Below are 18,717 nucleotides of genomic sequence, written 5' to 3'. Positions count from 1 at the left end.
AGGACTTAAATGATGAAGGCCGCAGGGACATAGGTAACTGACTCTTGCAGGTACCTGGGTGTCTGAGCTCTGGAGAGGCAGGGGGTCAGGGAACAGGCAGATGAACACTGGCCTGAGAGAAGGTGAACAAGATTCAAGTGGCTCTTGTCATTATTGAACTGAAGGGACTCTGGGAAAGACATGTCACCCCTCTTTCCTGAATATCTCCCAAAGCTAGTTTGGCACTTCATCATATACAGTCTTGTAGTCTGGGCTGCTGTGTGTGACTCCAGATCGCTAGACAGCAGGGCCCACGCTACACTTCCACTTCCCCAGCACTCTAAATAGGATGTGTGTGTATGCGGAGAGGGAGGCAGCTGAGAGAAATGCATATGGTAAAGTGTACACACACACACTTACAAAGACTATCAGGCTTCATTTAAAAACACCGTACCCTCATTCTGTCCTGAGGGATTAATAGCCCCATTTTATAGATGGAAAAACGGGCTCTAAGAGGTTAAGTAACTGGCCTTGAAATTCACTGTTGTGTTTACAGAGAGGAGAATCTGTACCAGAAAAACCTGAGAAGAGAGATACAGGGTAAACCTGAAGGGGAATTATCAAAGCAGAAACATGCACAGACGTATATTGGGAGGAGTAGGCAGAAGGGAAGGGGTGTGAAAGAGAAAAGTGAGTTTGATGTGATGGGATGGGAGGGCTCCTAGTGGGAACTAGAAGGGAAAAGTCAGCAAATAGTTCCAGAAAGACCACAGAAGAAAATCCTGATAGATTAAGGAAGTCCACGCTGGGAAGTCCAGGAAAGCCACGGCTAAGAAAAATAAATCTGTGCTCCTGTGGGCAAGTGGGTTGGGGGGTGACAGTGGAGGGAAGGCAGGAAGGCTGCTAGCCCCATCGTACCAGACAGGAGACAAATGAAACTGCAGGGGCCCAGTGGGCTAAGAGACGCAGCCCATGTTCTCACAGAACTCACAGCGCTGACTTCAGGTACCTGTGCAGCTGTAGTGATGTGGTGGCAAGTTTAGCATCCCACTTGCCTACACTGTGAGGCAAGCCTTTCTCCTCCAAGGCGTACGATGGCAGACTCAGAACCTCACACATTCCAAATGAACAAAATGTGTAAATTACAATGTGGAGTTCCAGCATGGCGCTTGCAAGACAGTAGTTGAGCAGCGTATCTCTGATAATATAGATTTAGATCACAATCCATTTCTCTCTGCTGTCCTTCCACTTCAATCTCTGAACCTAATGAAACGATCAGATGTCATGACAATTAATGGAACTTTCTATGAGAAGCCCCTCTGATGGACCATGCTCTTCTCTGCAATCAAGCTGATAAAATATGAATGAGGGGAATACCGACAGTGGAGGCGACTCAAAATCAAAGCAAGAAACGAACCCTAATCTAGCCATGGATCTGTGTCCTGGGACACAGGCAGGGCATTCTTTGAGCAGGTCGTTAGTCATCCTTAAAGTCACTAACCCCAGCTGCTTCACAGGGTGGCTGTGAGAGGACCCCATCTGAAAACCTTCTGTTGTACTTCACAAGCACGGAACATAAAACGTGCTTTTGTTTTTGCTAGACTATTCTCCCCAACTCCGCTGTGAGAAAGTGGCTGTTGTCCTCAGCCACCTACACACCAGTGTTTGCTCCGGGCTTCGCACAGAGCAGTTACTCACTGTAGCAGGGATCCTAGGTGAAGGGGGTAGGTATGAACTCCTGAAACTTGAGCAGAGGTTCCCTGAGGCAAAGAACTCTGGCCTAGTCAAGTTGTCCTGCTTCCTGTTCACTGTGGCAGCATTTCTGTTCCTGCTTTGCCATCTCCACCTCTGGTTTGCCCAGCACTCTCCCTTTAGGTGGCGTGATCTTTATTTTGGCCATATGTATAGCTGAGGTGCTTCTTCGGTAGGGACTGTCACCAGGGCACCAATGCTGTAGTCTCACTGTTCCACTGTGCCTCAGAAGCCTGTTTTGCCTGTTAAGTTTTCCTCCCAGCCAGTCGTCTTGGAGTCAGACCCAAAGCTGGGCCTTCTGGTTTGCCCTCTCTTGACTCCGGCCTGGGGAATGGTTAGCAAGGAAAAGGGAGTGTCAGGACATGTCCACAAATGCTGGAAAATCACCAACCACCACCCCTTCTCAGTATTAGCATGCTGAGTCCTAAAAAACGTCACAAACTTACATATATATATGTATATACGTAAAAAAAAAAAAAAAAATATATATATATATATATATATACATATATATATATTTTATTTATTCTTTTTTAACCAGTAGAGACAGAGCTGCACAGAGAAGCCTCTGAAGCTGTCAGAAGGCATAGAGCACACCCACACTACAATTTTAATATCTGGTTTGCTTAGATGTCAGTGAACCGCACCCCCGCTCCCGCCAAGTGCCTTAAGTTCAATTTTAGCTGTCATTTGAGAAGAGCTTTGGAGGGGCGCCTGGGTGGCGCAGTCAGTTAAGCGTCCGACTTCAGCCAGGTCACGATCTCGTGGTCCGTGAGTTCGAGCCCCGCGTCAGGCTCTGAGCTGATGGCTCGGAGCCTGGAGCCTGTTTCCGATTCTGTGTCTCCCTCTCTCTCTGCCCCTCCCCCGTTCATGCTCTGTTTCTCTCTGTCCCAAAAATAAATAAAAAACGTTGAAAAAAAAAATTTAAAAAAAAAGAAGAGCTTTGGAGCTAAATAACAACACTTAGCATATATGTCAGGCACCTTGCTAAGAACTTTTCATGGATTAGTTCACTTAATCCTCACAAGTTCTGAGATAGACATCATTATTATTCCTTTTAACAGATGAAGAAATGAAGGTTCAGACAAGTTAAGTAACTTGACAAAGATCAAGGGTTTGGCATGGTCAGTCTGGGATCTGAGGTCAGGACTAAGGTCAAGGTCAAGGCTCTTGCACAAGGCTGTACTGCCTGTCTCTCTGTACTTCAGGCAGCACCTATGCTTCCACCTGGCTGTCACTCCCCCCACCTCTAAAATGCTCACAAGTGGTCTCCTCCAAACCAGCCTGTCAGAAGACAGAAATACTGGTATGGTTCTGGAAACTGAGGCCTCTGGTAACCCTTCTATAAGCTCATTAACAGTTTCTCCTGTGAGTTGTCGTCAACCTGTGTCTCCCCTCAGCTGGCATACCCACAACCGTATCTGCCTGGCAGGTTGAAGGTGGTCCCGAGCCCTGCCTCTGCATTGTATGGCTTCTCCTTTCTTTGCCCTGGGCTCTAGAACAAGGGAGCCAGGCCAATGGTATTCCTTTCCGGTCCACTTTGCTGAGCACCAAAGCATTTTCACCTGGATACCAGAAGGGTAAGAGTCAGGAGAGCTCTGTATTGTTCGCCACTGAATCCTCAAGAGTGCCTAGCATGTAGCAGGTACGCAATAGTTGTTGATGAACCTAGTGATTGGGGTAACGGAAGAATGAGATTACTGAATTGCTGACTGCCAAGTATGCAGCAGATTATTATATGGGTTATGTAAAAGTGAACTGTGTGCTACTATAGCTTTATGTTTTCCAGAAATAGGAGACATCAAGCTAAAAAACAGACTGAAGAATCCAAAGCAAGAGGGGAAAAAAATTCAGTTTAAAAACTAGGGGATGGGGCAGGGGAAGAAACAGTACATTCCAGAGACTTCACCATTCCCCACTCCCAAACAAATATTACCAAACACATGTTCAAACTGAGAAAAAGCATTTTTAATAACACACACATACATTCATGGGACTTTAAACAAGATGTAGTAAAAAAAAATCTTAAAAAAAAAAAAAAAAAAGGAAAGAGGAAAAGAAATCTGCATTTACTTTTGAACTGCCTAAGAGCTGGTGGATTAACTCACTGACAGGACTGCCCAGGGAAAACAAATGCACAGATAATGAGGTGCACCAACACTGTTAATGAGTAAGAAATAACAACCACGGTTCATGCTCTACATGCCCAGCCACCGGTACCCTAATCTTGCCTCCTTAGAGACAAACCAGGACAGTCCCTTCCCTAATTTTCCAACTCAGTCACTTGTTAATGGGTCACCTCTTAAATTTTTTATTTTTAAATTTAAAAATTACCCTTGGTTTAAAGACTCCACACATTATTACTGGCCAGTCCCCACCAACTATACTTGTTTTGATAGAAATAAAAATGCAAATGCTCTAACTGAGACTGGATGACAACACATCTTTATCTCTCTTTTACATCTGGGGAGATTTTTGTGAAGTCAAAAGCAAGCTATTATTTGTACTGCAAAACCAAACCAAACGCCAACCTTCCGAAAGGTGACAAAGGCACCACTGCCATCAGGAGATAGGAAATGTACAAATGCTGTTACTTTACTGCTACATAGATGCGTTTTGTGCACAGAGAGCCTCTTCACTTAACATGATATAACGAATAGAATTATTATTTTCTGATAATGAGAAAAAACAGTTTAGAAAAGGCAAACAGTTACACACAAAAGCATAAACACTTACAAGTACCTTAATTTTTAGCTTGCAAGAAGGGTAATAGGTTTGACATACATATCCAGAAAATTAGACAAGATTATTTTTGGCACAGTAATATTGCCAAACACACCACCACTCAGTGCAAGCTTTGTTTGCCAAGTCCCAAAAGTGGCCTGACATTCTCTGTGCAATGAACATTTTCTCCCCTGCTACCATCCCATTCGCTGGGCAACAACAGCAGGAGGGAGACAAAACATGGGGACTCAAGAGGGAGAAGGATAATCCTTGATTTGGGAGAAAAGTCATGGGCTACTTGTGCTAGAAGAGAATCACAGGATTTGTATGAGAACCCAATGCAAATACTGACTGGAGTATGACCTGGAGATGGAGATATCTAACCAGAGTCATAAATACAAGGGCCCAAACCGATGTCTGGCCATTTTTAAAGGGACAGATGAAGTCTTTTTCTCTAATGAAGAAAGGCAATTAAAAATAGAGACTTTTCTTATTGGAACTGCTAAATAAAAATGTATCAAAGTGGTTTTAAATTTGATGAGCAGTTATCTGTGGAAACTGCGATACAAAAGGGTCACTTAAAAAAAAACCTGAATAACCCACTTGTCCCCCCGTCAATGTACACGATTAGAAAATATTTACACACTGTAATTACAAGCAATATAAGCAGTATTTTATACTTTGAGATTTTGTACACTTTACACAATGCAAAATGAGAAAAATATGAACACTTATAAAATTACACACAAATAATGTATCTACAAAGTATTAAATTACAAAGAGTGAAAGCCCCCATTGTTGGGCAGATAGATGCCAGAGTTTCAAGCTTCTGTCAAATAGAACTCTTTGTATCTATCTCATTAACCATAAGTGGCATTTTCTAATAATACCCTTGAGAGGTAGTATCAAGATAATAATATTCTTACCAGTAAACTCAACACAGAATAAAACTTTTGTTGGTCTGACTCTTGGAGCCTCATTCAGCTGGGGTTCTTGGGAACTGGATTTACTAAGTCTTCCCTATAAAATCTCTAACTGCTCAATGCCTGACATGGGCTCAAAAGTTATTTATACTATTGTAAATGATAAATTTAAGATAAAATGCTTTTTTCTCCTAAGCCTCAATTTAGAGGTAGAAAGCTATTTTTTCAAAATTTATTTTCTCCCCTCTCAAATCATAAACGCGCAGTCCAATTCCCTTCCTCTCCATCGTCCTTCCCCCACCACAACTGGAGACATGAGAATGCTCAGGAAAGCAGTGTCATCCAAGTCAACATTGAAAGAAAAAAGTTGGCATTTTCATTCAAGAAACAAACCGTCCTAAAAGGACAATCAACAAAAGAATTGCTCAGTTAGCTAGTAAGAGTCTATTACTACCAAAGGCTTCAAAGGGCCCTTGGGCTACGATCAGCATGTGCACTTCTACTAACCCTCCACCATTTAAACCAAAGGATGGCTTTCCAGTGTTTAAGAATTTAGAGCAGCTGTGGTTTTCAAGTGCAACAACTTTAAAATACAAGCACACACACACGTGTGCAATATTCCAAAGAATAAACCCCATCCAGGTCTCTACCAAGCTTATATACTCATGAAAGTAAGGTTTTTGGAAACTTGTCCAGATCGTTAAGCTTCTATAATATAGACTTCTGTAATACGGCTAACCAAGGGCCAGAATTCGAAGATTTAGCCAAGAATCTAAGATTTAACCAGTATTTAAAAAATATATATACACTTAAAAGGAATCCAAAACAAACGGCATATGAATGTTTTGGCATAAAAACGGAGATACTATTTTATAGCTTAACTTCTTCCCCTTAAGGAGGATCTAACACTATACCAGATTTCTGTTTCTCAACTCTTTAAATGTATTTTAAAAACCTAACAGATTTATAATCTTGAATAGTGAAGGAAAATGTATGGATTGAAATCTCCCTGTGGTTTACAGGAGTTACAGAAAAGATTTATCCTTTTTGTTATTAAACTCAGTTCTAAGATTTCTTTTTGAGTCCTAAAATAACCAAGAGAAAATTAAACTCAACTGGAACTTGGTCTTGATTTCCATCTCCAACTGCTCAAGTTGGTCCAAACCCTTTCCTACATATTTCCTGTGATTATCCAAGTGCCATAAATACAATCCAAAAAAAAAAAAAAAAGGATAACTGGCTTACAATTTAACAAGAGCAGTTAATAGGGGCAGATTCGACATGCAACTATTAGCTGCTTCTACCCCTCCCCTCTTGTTATAGGATTCTGCTCTTTTTAAAAGGCCAGTTGCCTTAAAATTAAGCAGATCACGTTTCATATCTGCTTCAGAAATGGCAATTTCTTCATTACCAGCTTCATACTAGACATTCAAGTGGCACATTGCAGCGCATTTTCTAAGCATTCCACTGGAGTTTGTAGTATTCTTTCTACTCCTCTAGGAAAAACTCTTATTGAATTTCTCTTGGTTCATATTTTTGCTGCTTCAACTCCTGTTAAGAATCTGGTACCCAGAAGTCATGAAGCTGCCCCTAGAAAAGGGAAGGGGGGGGGGGGGGGAAACAGGACAAAGTGAAGTCAGATTATGAATTAATCCTTATAAAACTAACCATCAAACAGGCTTTTGATAAAAAAAAGCAGTAACATCTTTATATTGTATATTTCTCTGAAAATTTATGGTAATCAATTTTCACATTTTGTGGTCTAACTTTAAATTAAAAAAAGTATAAAATAAAAGCAAGATGTTTTCCTCACCAACACCTATGTGGAGAATCACATTTGAGAAGATTAAGTAAAATGTTAGGCTGACTAATATAAAAGTTTTCGTATTAAATTCTTTTATTTTAATTCCACATTAGCAAAGATGGCCAGCCTAAAATCTTTCGCGATTAGAAACCGGAAACAACAACAAAACATTCATCAGCTTAAGATTTCTCAAAGGTTTCTTCTCTAACAGAGCATGCGTATCTTATGAAGGGCAACTACAGCAACAGAGCTAAAATACAAAATACAGAGATTACTTTTCTTTTTTCTTTTTTTTATTTATTTTTGGGACAGAGAGAGACAGAGCATGAACGGGGGAGGGGCAGAGAGAGAGGGAGACACAGAATCGGAAACAGGCTCCAGGCTCTGAGCCATCAGCCCAGAGCCTGACGCGGGGCTCGAACTCACGGACCGCGAGATCGTGACCTGGCTGAAGTCGGACGCTTAACCGACCGTGCCACCCAGGCGCCCCATACTTTTCTTAATTAATCTTCACTGTTCCTGTTGCTTTGATATAAAATATAAACAACTGCTAGGTCCTAGCTACTGAAATTATGGTCCCTGGACCAGAAGCACTGCCATCTATCTGAGAACCTGTGAGAAACGCAGCATCTCTCAGGTCCCACTCCACACCTATCAAGTCAAAATCTGCATTTCAGCAAGTTGATGCCTGTGCATATTAGAATTTGAGAAATCACATTTTTATTTATTTTTAATACATTAAAAAAATGTTTATTTTGAGAGAGGGAGAAAGCACGTGCGCACAAGTAGGTCAGGGGCAAAGAGAGACGGAGGGAGAGAGAAAATCTTAAGCAGGCTCTGTGCTATCAGCGCAGAGCTCCTAGCGGGGCTTGATTCCTCGAACCATGAGATCATGACTGGAGCTGAAATCAAGAGTTGGATGTTCAACCAATTGAGCCACCCAGGTGCTCCGAGAAGCATCATTTTGGACAACAACGTATCAGTTAGTTTGTATGTAAAAGGCAAATTTATAGTATGGCAAATTTAATACCAGGTGCTTATGCCCCTCTTAAGCAAAGTCCCCTTAGATATGACACTATAAGCCTAAGTAACAAAAGGAAAAATAATAAAACTGGACCTCATCACAGTTAAAAAACTTTTGTTCTAACAAGTGATACCATCAAGGCAATGAAAAGACAACACACAGAACTGGTGACTATATCTGCAAATTATATACTTAACAAGGGATTTGTCTTTGGAACAAATGGAGAATTCTTTTTCTTTTTTTTTTGAATTTTTAAGTCTATTTATTTTTGAGGGAGACAGAGACAGCGTCAGCAGGGGAGGGGCAGAGAGAGAGGAAGAGTGGGAGAAAATCCCAAGCAGGCTCTGCACTGTCAGTGCAGAGCCCGATGCGGAGCTTGGACTCACAAAACTGTGAGATCATGACCTAAGCTGAAACTGAGAGTCGGAAGCTTAACCAACTGAGCCACCCAGGCACCCCCAATTTTTTTTAAGTTTATTTATTTATTTTGAGAAAGAGAGAATGAGCTGGGGAGAGGGGCAGAGAGAGAGGATCCCAAGCAGGCTCTGCACCATCAGTGCAGAGCCCGATGAACAATTCAAACTCATGAACTATGAGATCATGACCTGAGCCGAAATCAAGAGTTGGATGCTTAACCAATTGAACCACCCAGGTGCCCCAAAAACAGATGGAGAATTCTTACAATTCAATAATAAAAAGATAAAAACCCAATTAAAAAACAAGCAAAGGATTTCAACAGACATTTCTCCAAGGAAGCTACATGAATGGACAACAAGCATACGAAATGTGAATCAAAACCACAAGGAGATTCCACTGTTTAACACCTTACTATGGCTATAATAAAAAACAACAGATAATAACAAGTGCCAGCACAAAGTGGAGAACTTAGAAACCTCATACATTCTGGTAGCAATGTAAAAGGGTGCACTTCGGAAAACAGTCTGGCAATTCCTCAGAGCATTTAACACAGAATTACCATATGACTCAACAATTACACTTCCAGGTATACACCCCAAATCTTTTCATTTGAAAACATGTTCACAAAAACCTGTGTAAAGTTATTCATGGAAGTATTATTCAGAATAGCCAGGAAGTGGAAACAACTCAAATGTTCATCTAAAAAGTGGATAAATCAAATGAGATATATCCATACAATGGAACATTATTTGGCAATAGAAGGGACATATGTGGTAGCTGGATTCACCTAACATGTTGTGAAAGAAGCCAGTCATAAAAGACCACCCAGTATATCATTTCACATCCATGAGATGTGAAGAATAGGCAAATCTATACAGACAGAAAGAGCAGTGGTTGTCTTAAGGCTTGGGAAGAGTTGGTAATAGAAATTCAGGTGCTTGGGGAATGGGCAGTGACTGCTAATGGGTTCTGGGATTTCTTTTTAGAGTAACAAAAATGTTTTAAAGTATATTAAAAATTTGGTAGTTATGGTTACACCGCTCAGTACATATACTAAAGACCACTTTAAATGAGTGAAATGTATGATACGTGAATTTTATCTCAATAAAACTGTAAAGAAAAACGCTCCTGAAGAAATAACCCCCTTTTGATGCAATGTAACATTTTAAAATGGGCTCAATAGTCTCTGGAAATAAATTAATATAAAGCAAACAAAAACTAAAAAACATATACACACTACTATATGGGAGTTTTCAGTTTATCTTTAAGATACCAAGAAGCAAGTGCTCTGTCATATTTTTTACGAACAGTATGAAGAAATGCCATTTAGCGAAACTACTAAGAATAAAATAAAATTGTTTAATAAAATGACACCTGAGTAGGCCGACAGTTCTGGATTATTTCCTGCCATTTTCCATGTATCCTGGCAACCAGGTCTTTTACCTTAAAACATCAAAAAGGGGAAAAGGGATCAGATCAAAACATTCTTAACTAAAATCAATTTAATGTTTTATACAAATTATCTGATGGTTATGACAGGCCCACCCCCAACAATTCAACTTAATTTTGTCAAGAAAGAGAAAATAAACTACTCATCTTCTGGCTTTCAAATCATAGTGATTAATAATAAGACTTTTCTTGATCACCATAATCTAAATTACTGAATGCTTAAGACTCTATTCTCCCATTAGTTACCAAAGATCATCCAGAGAAAAACCTATTCCCTGCCTTCAAGACACTTATATTTTCAACATGCTGGCTTTTGAACACCCACATAGAGAAGCTGAAGTGTGGGCTTTGTTATAGGCCCGAAGACTTTGGCTGTTCCCTGCCTTTCCAACTTCTATTTGAAAGACTTGAGGCCACAAAAATGGTTGTCATTTGCTCCTTTCCACATATTGGAACATCCAAGATTCACTGTTACGTCTCTCTAGGTATCTGCAAAGTACTATGAATCTTCTTTATTATTATTATTTTTTAACATTTTTTTCATGTTTATTCACTTTTGAGAGAGAAAGACAGAGGACGAGTGGGGGAGGGGAAGAGAGAGAGAGAGAGGGAAACACAGAATACGAAGCAGGTTCCAGGCTCCAAGCTGTCAGCAAGAGCCCAATGTGGGGCTTGGACCCACGTCGAGGTAACTGACTGAGCCACCCAGGCACCCCTCTTATTATTTTTTAAATGTTTATTCATTTTTGAGAGACAGAAAGAGAGAGAGTGAGAGAGAGCACACGCGAGTGCGTTCGAGCATGCCCCAGTGGGGGAGGGGCAGTGAGGATCTGAAGCAGGTTCTGTGTTGATAGTAGACAGCCTGATGTGAGGCTCGAACTGACAAATCATGAGATCATGACCTGAGCCGAGCTGAAGTCGGATACTTAACCAACTGAGCCACCCAGGCGTCACTATGAATCCTCTTTAAGTACCAAGTATATTCCTGCATTTGAAGGTTTAGTAAGACTGTCTGAAAGTCAAACTTTTCAACCACTCTAGAGATACTCAATAAGCTCTTAAACATAATTGCTTGAGAAAAATGTTTTCAACAAGTCAGGAATTTTATAGCTGCTTTAAGGTCTGTTTCCCCCCGCTTCCCCTTTAGAGTTCGGCAGATTCAGTTTCTCCAAAACAATCACCTCTTCTACTACGGGCCGTGAAGAGGCAACTTCTCAGCAGAACCATCCTCTGAAGCAATTTCCATACATCTCTGTGCTCTCTCCACTCTTCAGTAAGAGAAGCCCTGGCACCAGTCTATCCTGACCCTTGGCTTTAAGAAACAGAAAACCTGGGTGGTCCTCTTTCCTCTTTCGGCATATCTGTCAGCAACAGCCACTACCACCAAGTTCTACGGGCCAGTAACTCGAGTCAATGTTCAAAAGCATGTGCTTCTCTGAAACTATGGTTTCCACTCTAAGGCAAAGAGCTATCCCCTACATATTTCTGAAAATCTGCAATCTGATACGACTTCATTAGCTGCTCATCTTTGTATTTAACTTAAACCTACTAAAATAAATACACATACCGAATCCAAACAGGCATTGTTGAAATGGTTAAACTTTACAGCTAATTAATGTAAGATATAAAGTTACAAAGCTGAAACTTCACATTTAATGATTTATCTAAACACAGTGGGGAAAAAAAAAAAACACCACAGCTTTACATTACAAATGCTAAAAGGTGATTTGGAATAAAAAAAAATCCTTAGAAGAAAAAGCTTTAAAAAAAAGTATTACTTATTTTTGTTTCGGAAAAAAACGTCAAATCATTTTATTAATACTAAAGTTGCTTTCCTAACTCCATTATCATATTCTGCTTTTCTAGTGTCTTTGAATATACTAAATTTTTAAGAAAAAAGTTTATTACCAAGCTTACTGAACCTTTTCCATCCTAGAGCTCAGACTGGGTGATGTAGAACTGAGAAATCTGAAGAATCCTTTTTAATATATCCTCTAATGGAGCATTCAAAGAATAACAGCTAACCTATTTCTTCTCTATGAACAAAAGTTTTCAACCATCACAAAACTTTATAACCACTTTTAAAACTTATATATTTATTTAAACAATGCTTTTAACCCTTGAAACTCACTTAAGCATGAAAGTCTTAATTTGTACAATAGGACAAAAGCTAATAAATTTCATTAGAACTGAAGAATTTTCTCCTTAGCTGTCAGGAGCTTTAGAATAGAGAGTATAGTAAAATGAAAAATGTATTTGTTTCCAGTTTTTTTTCCTTTTCCTTTTATTTTTTGAAGTAATCTCTACACTTGGGGCACCTGCGTAGCTCAGTCAGTTAAGCATCTGACTCTTCATTTTGGCTCAGGTCATGATATTGCCATTCATGAGTTTGAGCCCCTTGTTGGGTTTTGCTTGGGATCCTCTTTTCCTTTCTCCCTCCCCTCCCCTGCTTTCTCTCTCTCAAAAACAAACTTAAAAAAAAAAAAAAGTAACCTTAACACTCATTGTGGGGCTCAAACTCACGACCCCGAGATTAAGAGTTGCATTGCTCTATGGACTGAGGCAGCCAGGCGCCCTTCCTTTCATTTTTAATCTAGTTAGAAGTACTTAGTAGAAGCTTCTACTGACTTCTGTTGTTAAAAGAGAAAGTCATATTTCCCATCTTATGTGTACTTTTTTTTTAAAGAGAGGCTTATATGTTTCTTTTCCTTAAATATTAACATAATCAAGGTTCAACAACAAAACCTAACAATTCTTTGAAAAACACACTTACCTTAGTTCTATAAAACAGTCTTGCATCTTCCCTAATGTCACACTTAACATGCTTTTCCAAAGCCCCACAGAGATGCACGAAGTGTTTCTGTGCAAAACAAGCATGAGGAATGAAAACAAGTCTGAAGCATTGTAAATTAACAAAGAGATTATGCCGTTAGAATAAAAACCATTTAAAAATCTGTCATTAACTAGTTAGTGACTTTTGATGTTAACCATCCAACTTAATAGCAGTCGTATCAGTGAAAATAGTAACTGCCACAACAGTAAAACTGTCAAGGTTTACTCCAAGTTGACATAAAAATATACACAAAAATGAAAGTTGTTTTGCTGTATATTAAGCTACACTAATGAAAAATTAATGCTAGAGCTCACACTATGAAGTAATAATGCTCAGAGATTTAGAGTCCTTTTTTTCTAACACGTTCTGTAATTGAATATTCAAATAACAGCTAACTTACTTTTCCTCTATGAACAATACAAGCTTTAAAAGTACGTTTTTGAAAAATTAAGTGTCTTAAGTTTTAGAAGTGTATAGGCCAAAAGAGTCATTGTCATATATACACACTAAAGTTGAATATACTAAGGTGAGAATGTAAATGGACACTTTTGGAAGGGAAATATAATAACCACTATCTTATAATAATTAAAATTTGAAAAATTTACAATCTTTGATCTAGCAATTCTAATTCTAGTAATTTATCCTATAAAAATGCTTATATAGGTTGGTAGAGATCTATAAATAAGCATGTTCACGTTAGTACTGGTATAATCACAAAGCGTATAATGTTCATCAAAACGCTTTTGAAGTACCACCGTTATCAGACAGAAGTGCTAATATCTTAAGGCAAAAAAAAGTAAGTTGCAAATAGGAATAGTATGACTCCATTTTTTGTTAAGTATATGCACAAATTATGGAGAAATTTATAGGAGGGCACTGGATTATAGGAATCTTTCACTTTTTACCTTACATAGTTTTTTTTTTTTTTTAATGTTTTTTATTATTTATTTTTGGGACAGAGAGAGACAGAGCATGAACGGGGGAGGGGCAGAGAGAGAGGGAGACACAGAATCGGAAACAGGCTCCAGGCTCCGAGCCATCAGCCCAGAGCCTGACGCAGGGCTCGAACTCACGGACCACGAGATCGTGACCTGGCTGAAGTCGGACGCTTAACCGACTGCGCCACCCAGGCGCCCCAACCTTACATAGTTTTAAAACAGTTGAATTTTTTAACAATAATCACTGCTTCTAATCAGAAAAAAAGAATTTAAAAAAATGTGAAGACCATGTAAGAACAATGTAGATACATGACAATAGATTCCAACCAGGAGAGCAAACATAATTCTATGTACAATAATGTTTATAAAAATACATGAACCAATCACTGCACAAAGAAGGAAACCATGAACAAAATGAAAAGGCAATCTACTGACTCGAAGAAGATATTTGCAAAGGATATATCTGATAAGGGGTTAGTATTCAAAATATAAAAACACTGAGAAATAATCCAATTAAAAATGTGCTGAATACCTAAAAAGGCATTTTTCCAAAGACGACATACAGCAAATAGGTACATGAAAAAATGCTGAGTATCATTAATTATCAAAGAAACGCAAATCAAAACCACCATGTGATATCACTTTACACCTGTCAAGAATGGCTAGAATCAAGACAAGAAAAAACAAGTGTTGGTGAGGATGTGGGGAAAAGGAACCCTCACATTGGCAAGAATGTGAAGTGGTGTGGCCACTGCGGAAAACAGTGTGGAGGTTCCTCAAAAAATTAAATAGAAATACCATATGATTTAGTTATTCCATTACTGGGTGTTTACCAAAGAAAACAAAAACACTAATTTGTTGTCGGTTTTTTTTTGTTTTTGTTTGTTTTGAGAGAGAGAGAGAGAGGGTGCACAAGCAGGAGAGAGAAGGGGAGAGGGAGGGAGGGAGAGAGAGAGACATAGAGAGAGAGAGAGAGAGAGAATGAATCCTAAGTAGGCTCCATGCCCAGCACGAAATCATGACCTGAGCTGAAATCAAGAGTTCGACACTTAATGACTAAGCCACTCAGGCACCCCCAAAAACACTAATGTGAGAAAAAAAATGAACCCCTATGTTTATTGCAGCATCATTTACAAGAGCCAAGAATGGAAGCAACCCAAGTGTCCAGCGACAGATGAATAAAGAAAATGTGATATATACACACAATGGAATAGTACTCGGCCATAAAAAAGAATGAGATGTTGCCATCTGAGACAAATGGATGGACCTAGAGGGTATTATGCTAAGTGAAATAAATCATACAGAGAAAGACAAATGCTGTATGACTTCACTTATACATGAAACCTGAAAAACCTAACAAATGGATAAAAAAAGCAGAAACAGACCTATAAATACAGTGAACAAACTGATGGTTGCCAGAGGTAGGAGGGGTGAGAAGATGGGCAAAATGGTTGAAGGGGAGGGGAGATACAGGTTTCAAGTTACGGAATGAATAAGTCATGGGGATAAAAGGCGCAGCATAGGGAATATACTTAACGGTACCGTAATGGCGCTATATGGTGACAGATGGTCGCTACACTTGTGGTGAGCACAGCGTAATACATAAATCTGTCGAATCACTGCGTCATACACCTGAAACTAATGCAACATTGTGTGTCTACTTAACAAAAAACAAAACAAACAAACAACAAAAACCAAGAAAACCCCACATCAACCAGTCTCGTGTCCTTTTCACAATGCCTGGAAGGGGGACCTGCATAGCTCAGTTGGTTCAATATCTGACTTTTGCAGTTTGAGCCCCACCTTGGGCTCTCTGCTGTCAGCCTGGAGCCCACTTCAGAGTCTCTCCTAATCTCTGCACTTCCCCCACTCGCATGCGCTCTCTCTCCCTCTCCCAAAAATAAAAAAATAAACATTAAAACAAGTAAATAAATACAAGACAGGTTGGAATACCTAGAGTATTCTCTAGGAATACCTAGAGAAACATGAGGACTTAAACAAGAACTTTCTCCAGAAGTACGGATTATGGTAGTTTTGGAAGAACAGAATAATTCAAAATGAAAAGTTTAACGCGGGGGGATAATTAAGAAATGTGTATCTAAAGTAGCCTGACTTATTATCACTTTAATTCTGAAGGCAACTATTATTTCTAAAGAAAAAGCAAGTGTAGCGGGAAAAGAGACTGGAAGAAACCAGCTTAGAGCTGGCCCATTTGGTGAGCTTGATTATCTTATTAATGTATTACATTGTTGTCAAGTTATGATGGTTAAATTACACTCCAATAAACAGAACTAGCACGTACTGAAAAAAATTCTTGTCAATGATATGGTTGCAAAGCTACTATTACTTCCCTCTTTTCAGCGTACACTGGGATTTCTAGAGCAAACTCCAAGTTAACTTTTACCAAGTTTTCTCCTATGTAAAGAACACTCATTCATTCCATCAATAGTGACACTTATTGAAAACAAAATAGCACTAAAAACTACCTACCCGTTGTCCAGAAGAGAAAGAATGAGAACAACTAACTTCACCAACTAAATGAAGAAGAATGTAGGTCAGATAATATGCCTGTTAGAGAAATAAATAAAACAAACACCCATGAATTTGCTAGCATAGATGTCATCCCAGTTTACAAGTTAGGAGAGTTGCCCAGGAAGGATTAAGAATTTGCTAAAGTTAACTGAACTGGAATGTAGGGAAATGCCAACCATTTAGCCTAAGCTTCCTGACTCCTAAGTCAAGTGCGTTCCTTTTACCATCTCCTAACTGCCCTAGTAAAGGACTACAAAAAATACTCCCAGTATTAAACTACCAAAAACCATCCTATAACTTCAATTCTCAACTCTCAAGAATAGTGGAGTTTCATGACAGCAAGAAGTAAAAAAAAATCATTTACTTTATAACTGTGTTTGCTAGAATGTATCTGAGTCTCTAAATCAGTCTGTAGTTAAAAAGTTGGCATCAGTCATGCTCATATGTATTTTTTTGAAATGACCTAGCCCTGGATACCTGCTTTTCAAGCTCCAAATGAAGGCTATCATCAATAGTGCCATTTGGTTGTTCAGCCCTTTTCTTCAGGACCATTTTCTTCAACAAATCCGACGGTTTCATTTGCACAAGGTAGCGATGTAGGACTGATATCTATTAACAGAAAGAAGAGAAACTGAACAATATGAAGCAATGCAACTGCTCTTTCCCAGTCTACTTTTTTGTCAGTGATCCTCTGTTCATTTGGACTTCTCTAATTTTGCCCCTTTAGCTTTCTTTATAGTCCAGCGATAACGATTCTCCTTTACTTAAAAGTCCTCAATTGTTTAAAAGGGATTTTAAATTAAAAGGTTCAATACTTGTAATGGAGGATAAAAGCTGGAGGAGGAGACTAAATGGCATTACAACAGAGGCAAAAGGGAATGCTTTCTCTGTGAAATTATTTGAAAGTCAGCAAAGCTGAATCTCGCTGTGAAGAGAAGTCACTGAATTCTGAAAAGAATTCTCTTTTGATGGAAGTAGGTATCACTGAAAGGATTGAGAGCTATTTGCCTGGTGGCTCAGAAATGGTCCCCATATATCTGGAATCAAATCGACCAGAACTCTACTATCCCTTTCAATCTCTGTGTCCCTCTGCATCCTGTGCATACTTCTATCATTGTTCTTACTACAATGAACCACAACGGCTGGTTTATTTTGTTTCAACGTAGATTATGTTTTCAAGGGCAGAGTCTCTATCTAATTCATTTTTTCATCCCGAGGACCTGTAGAGAATAGAGTATCTTACACTGAATTGCAGTTCACACAAGAACACATCTAGATCAGATTATACATTGAGTTTTAAAATTCCAACTATGTGTAGGCCCTGTAGCCCTCTTAGTGCTATTAATGTTTGTAAAAAGCTTTCAGGGCCTCTCAGCGGAGCTTCCAGTGGACATGTTTAAACCCACTCACATATATATGATATATTCAGTATTGAACAAGTACTAGAGGACAACCATGTTTAAGCTCTACAACTTAAAGACTAGTATTAAAACAGGTACAAGATGCAATTAATGTACAGTGGTTCTGCAACTTCTAATCCTGTGATAAAACTGCTAATCTTGATAAGGTGAACTAAATAGTCCTATTTATATAGCACATTATGACTTTCCCAGGAGTGTCCACACATTAATTCATCTAATTGTCCACAACCATTCTATATGGTGTTGGGTATGGTAACATCTCCATGTAATGGATCTCATTAGGAAGGACCATTCTAAAGATTACATACAGAGTGTTATGCCTGAGACTTGAGATCTAACCCCTAGAACTTTTGACCTAAGAAACATCAATTTTCCCTACACCTACCCCACTATCTTTCCCATTTGTAAAAAGAAAGGAGAAATATTATTTATACCTGAAGATTATTGGCATTAGGGATATCTTCATGTTTCTCATCCAAAAGCTTTGAAATAATCACTAGGCTGAGGCACTGTCTCAGTTGCCTGGAATTAGAATTTAAAAGTATTTAAAATGCATTTTAATCAACACTGCTTGAGAAGCAATGAGCCAAAAGTTGTTCTTCTAATTGGAAACATAGCTAATGTTTCAAGAGAAGGCAGTACAAGAATGTATAAACTTCAATAGAACAGTAAAATTTTCACGTAAAATATTTGTACATAAAGTTAGAACTGTGTGAAACTCAGGCAAATCATTAAGAGCCTTTACCTTTGACCATGCTGATTTACTGAGAGAAAACCCATTTTATTGCCCGAATTTATTTTTACTAAAGCAAAAAAAAGAAAAAAAAGAAAAAAGCCAGTTCATTCATTTTCATATGTGCCATCTGTATCTGTATTGTTACAAGCTAAAATTTAAAAAAGAATATTATGGACTGCCTGTCT

At 38.9% G+C, this 18,717-nt stretch overlaps 1 protein-coding gene across 4 annotated transcripts in view; it reads right to left on the bottom strand.

Annotated features, from left to right (window-relative positions):
* Positions 1-936: 936 nt before the first annotated feature.
* Positions 937-18,717, bottom strand: part of SLF2 (SMC5-SMC6 complex localization factor 2) — a 48,704-nt gene continuing 30,923 nt past the window's right edge. For 3 of the 4 annotated variants that reach the window (XM_058697510.1, XM_058697511.1, XM_058697512.1), the window contains 6 exons: positions 18,231-18,318; positions 16,853-16,984; positions 16,334-16,411; positions 12,846-12,932; positions 9,998-10,066; positions 3,678-6,968 (listed from right to left, as the gene is read on the bottom strand). In XM_058697510.1, coding sequence (XP_058553493.1) covers positions 6,933-6,968; positions 9,998-10,066; positions 12,846-12,932; positions 16,334-16,411; positions 16,853-16,984; positions 18,231-18,318 — 490 coding nt within the window. In that variant the 3' untranslated portion in view covers positions 3,678-6,932. Of the gene's footprint in view, positions 2,056-3,677; positions 6,969-9,997; positions 10,067-12,845; positions 12,933-16,333; positions 16,412-16,852; positions 16,985-18,230; positions 18,319-18,717 lie in introns of those variants that run through there. The other variant, XR_009252526.1, reaches the window with a different exon arrangement.

This window comes from Neofelis nebulosa, chromosome 13, assembly GCF_028018385.1.
Source record: "Neofelis nebulosa isolate mNeoNeb1 chromosome 13, mNeoNeb1.pri, whole genome shotgun sequence".
NCBI classification, from domain to species: domain Eukaryota; kingdom Metazoa; phylum Chordata; class Mammalia; order Carnivora; family Felidae; genus Neofelis; species Neofelis nebulosa.
This window is presented reverse-complemented; position numbering and strand designations above follow the sequence as displayed.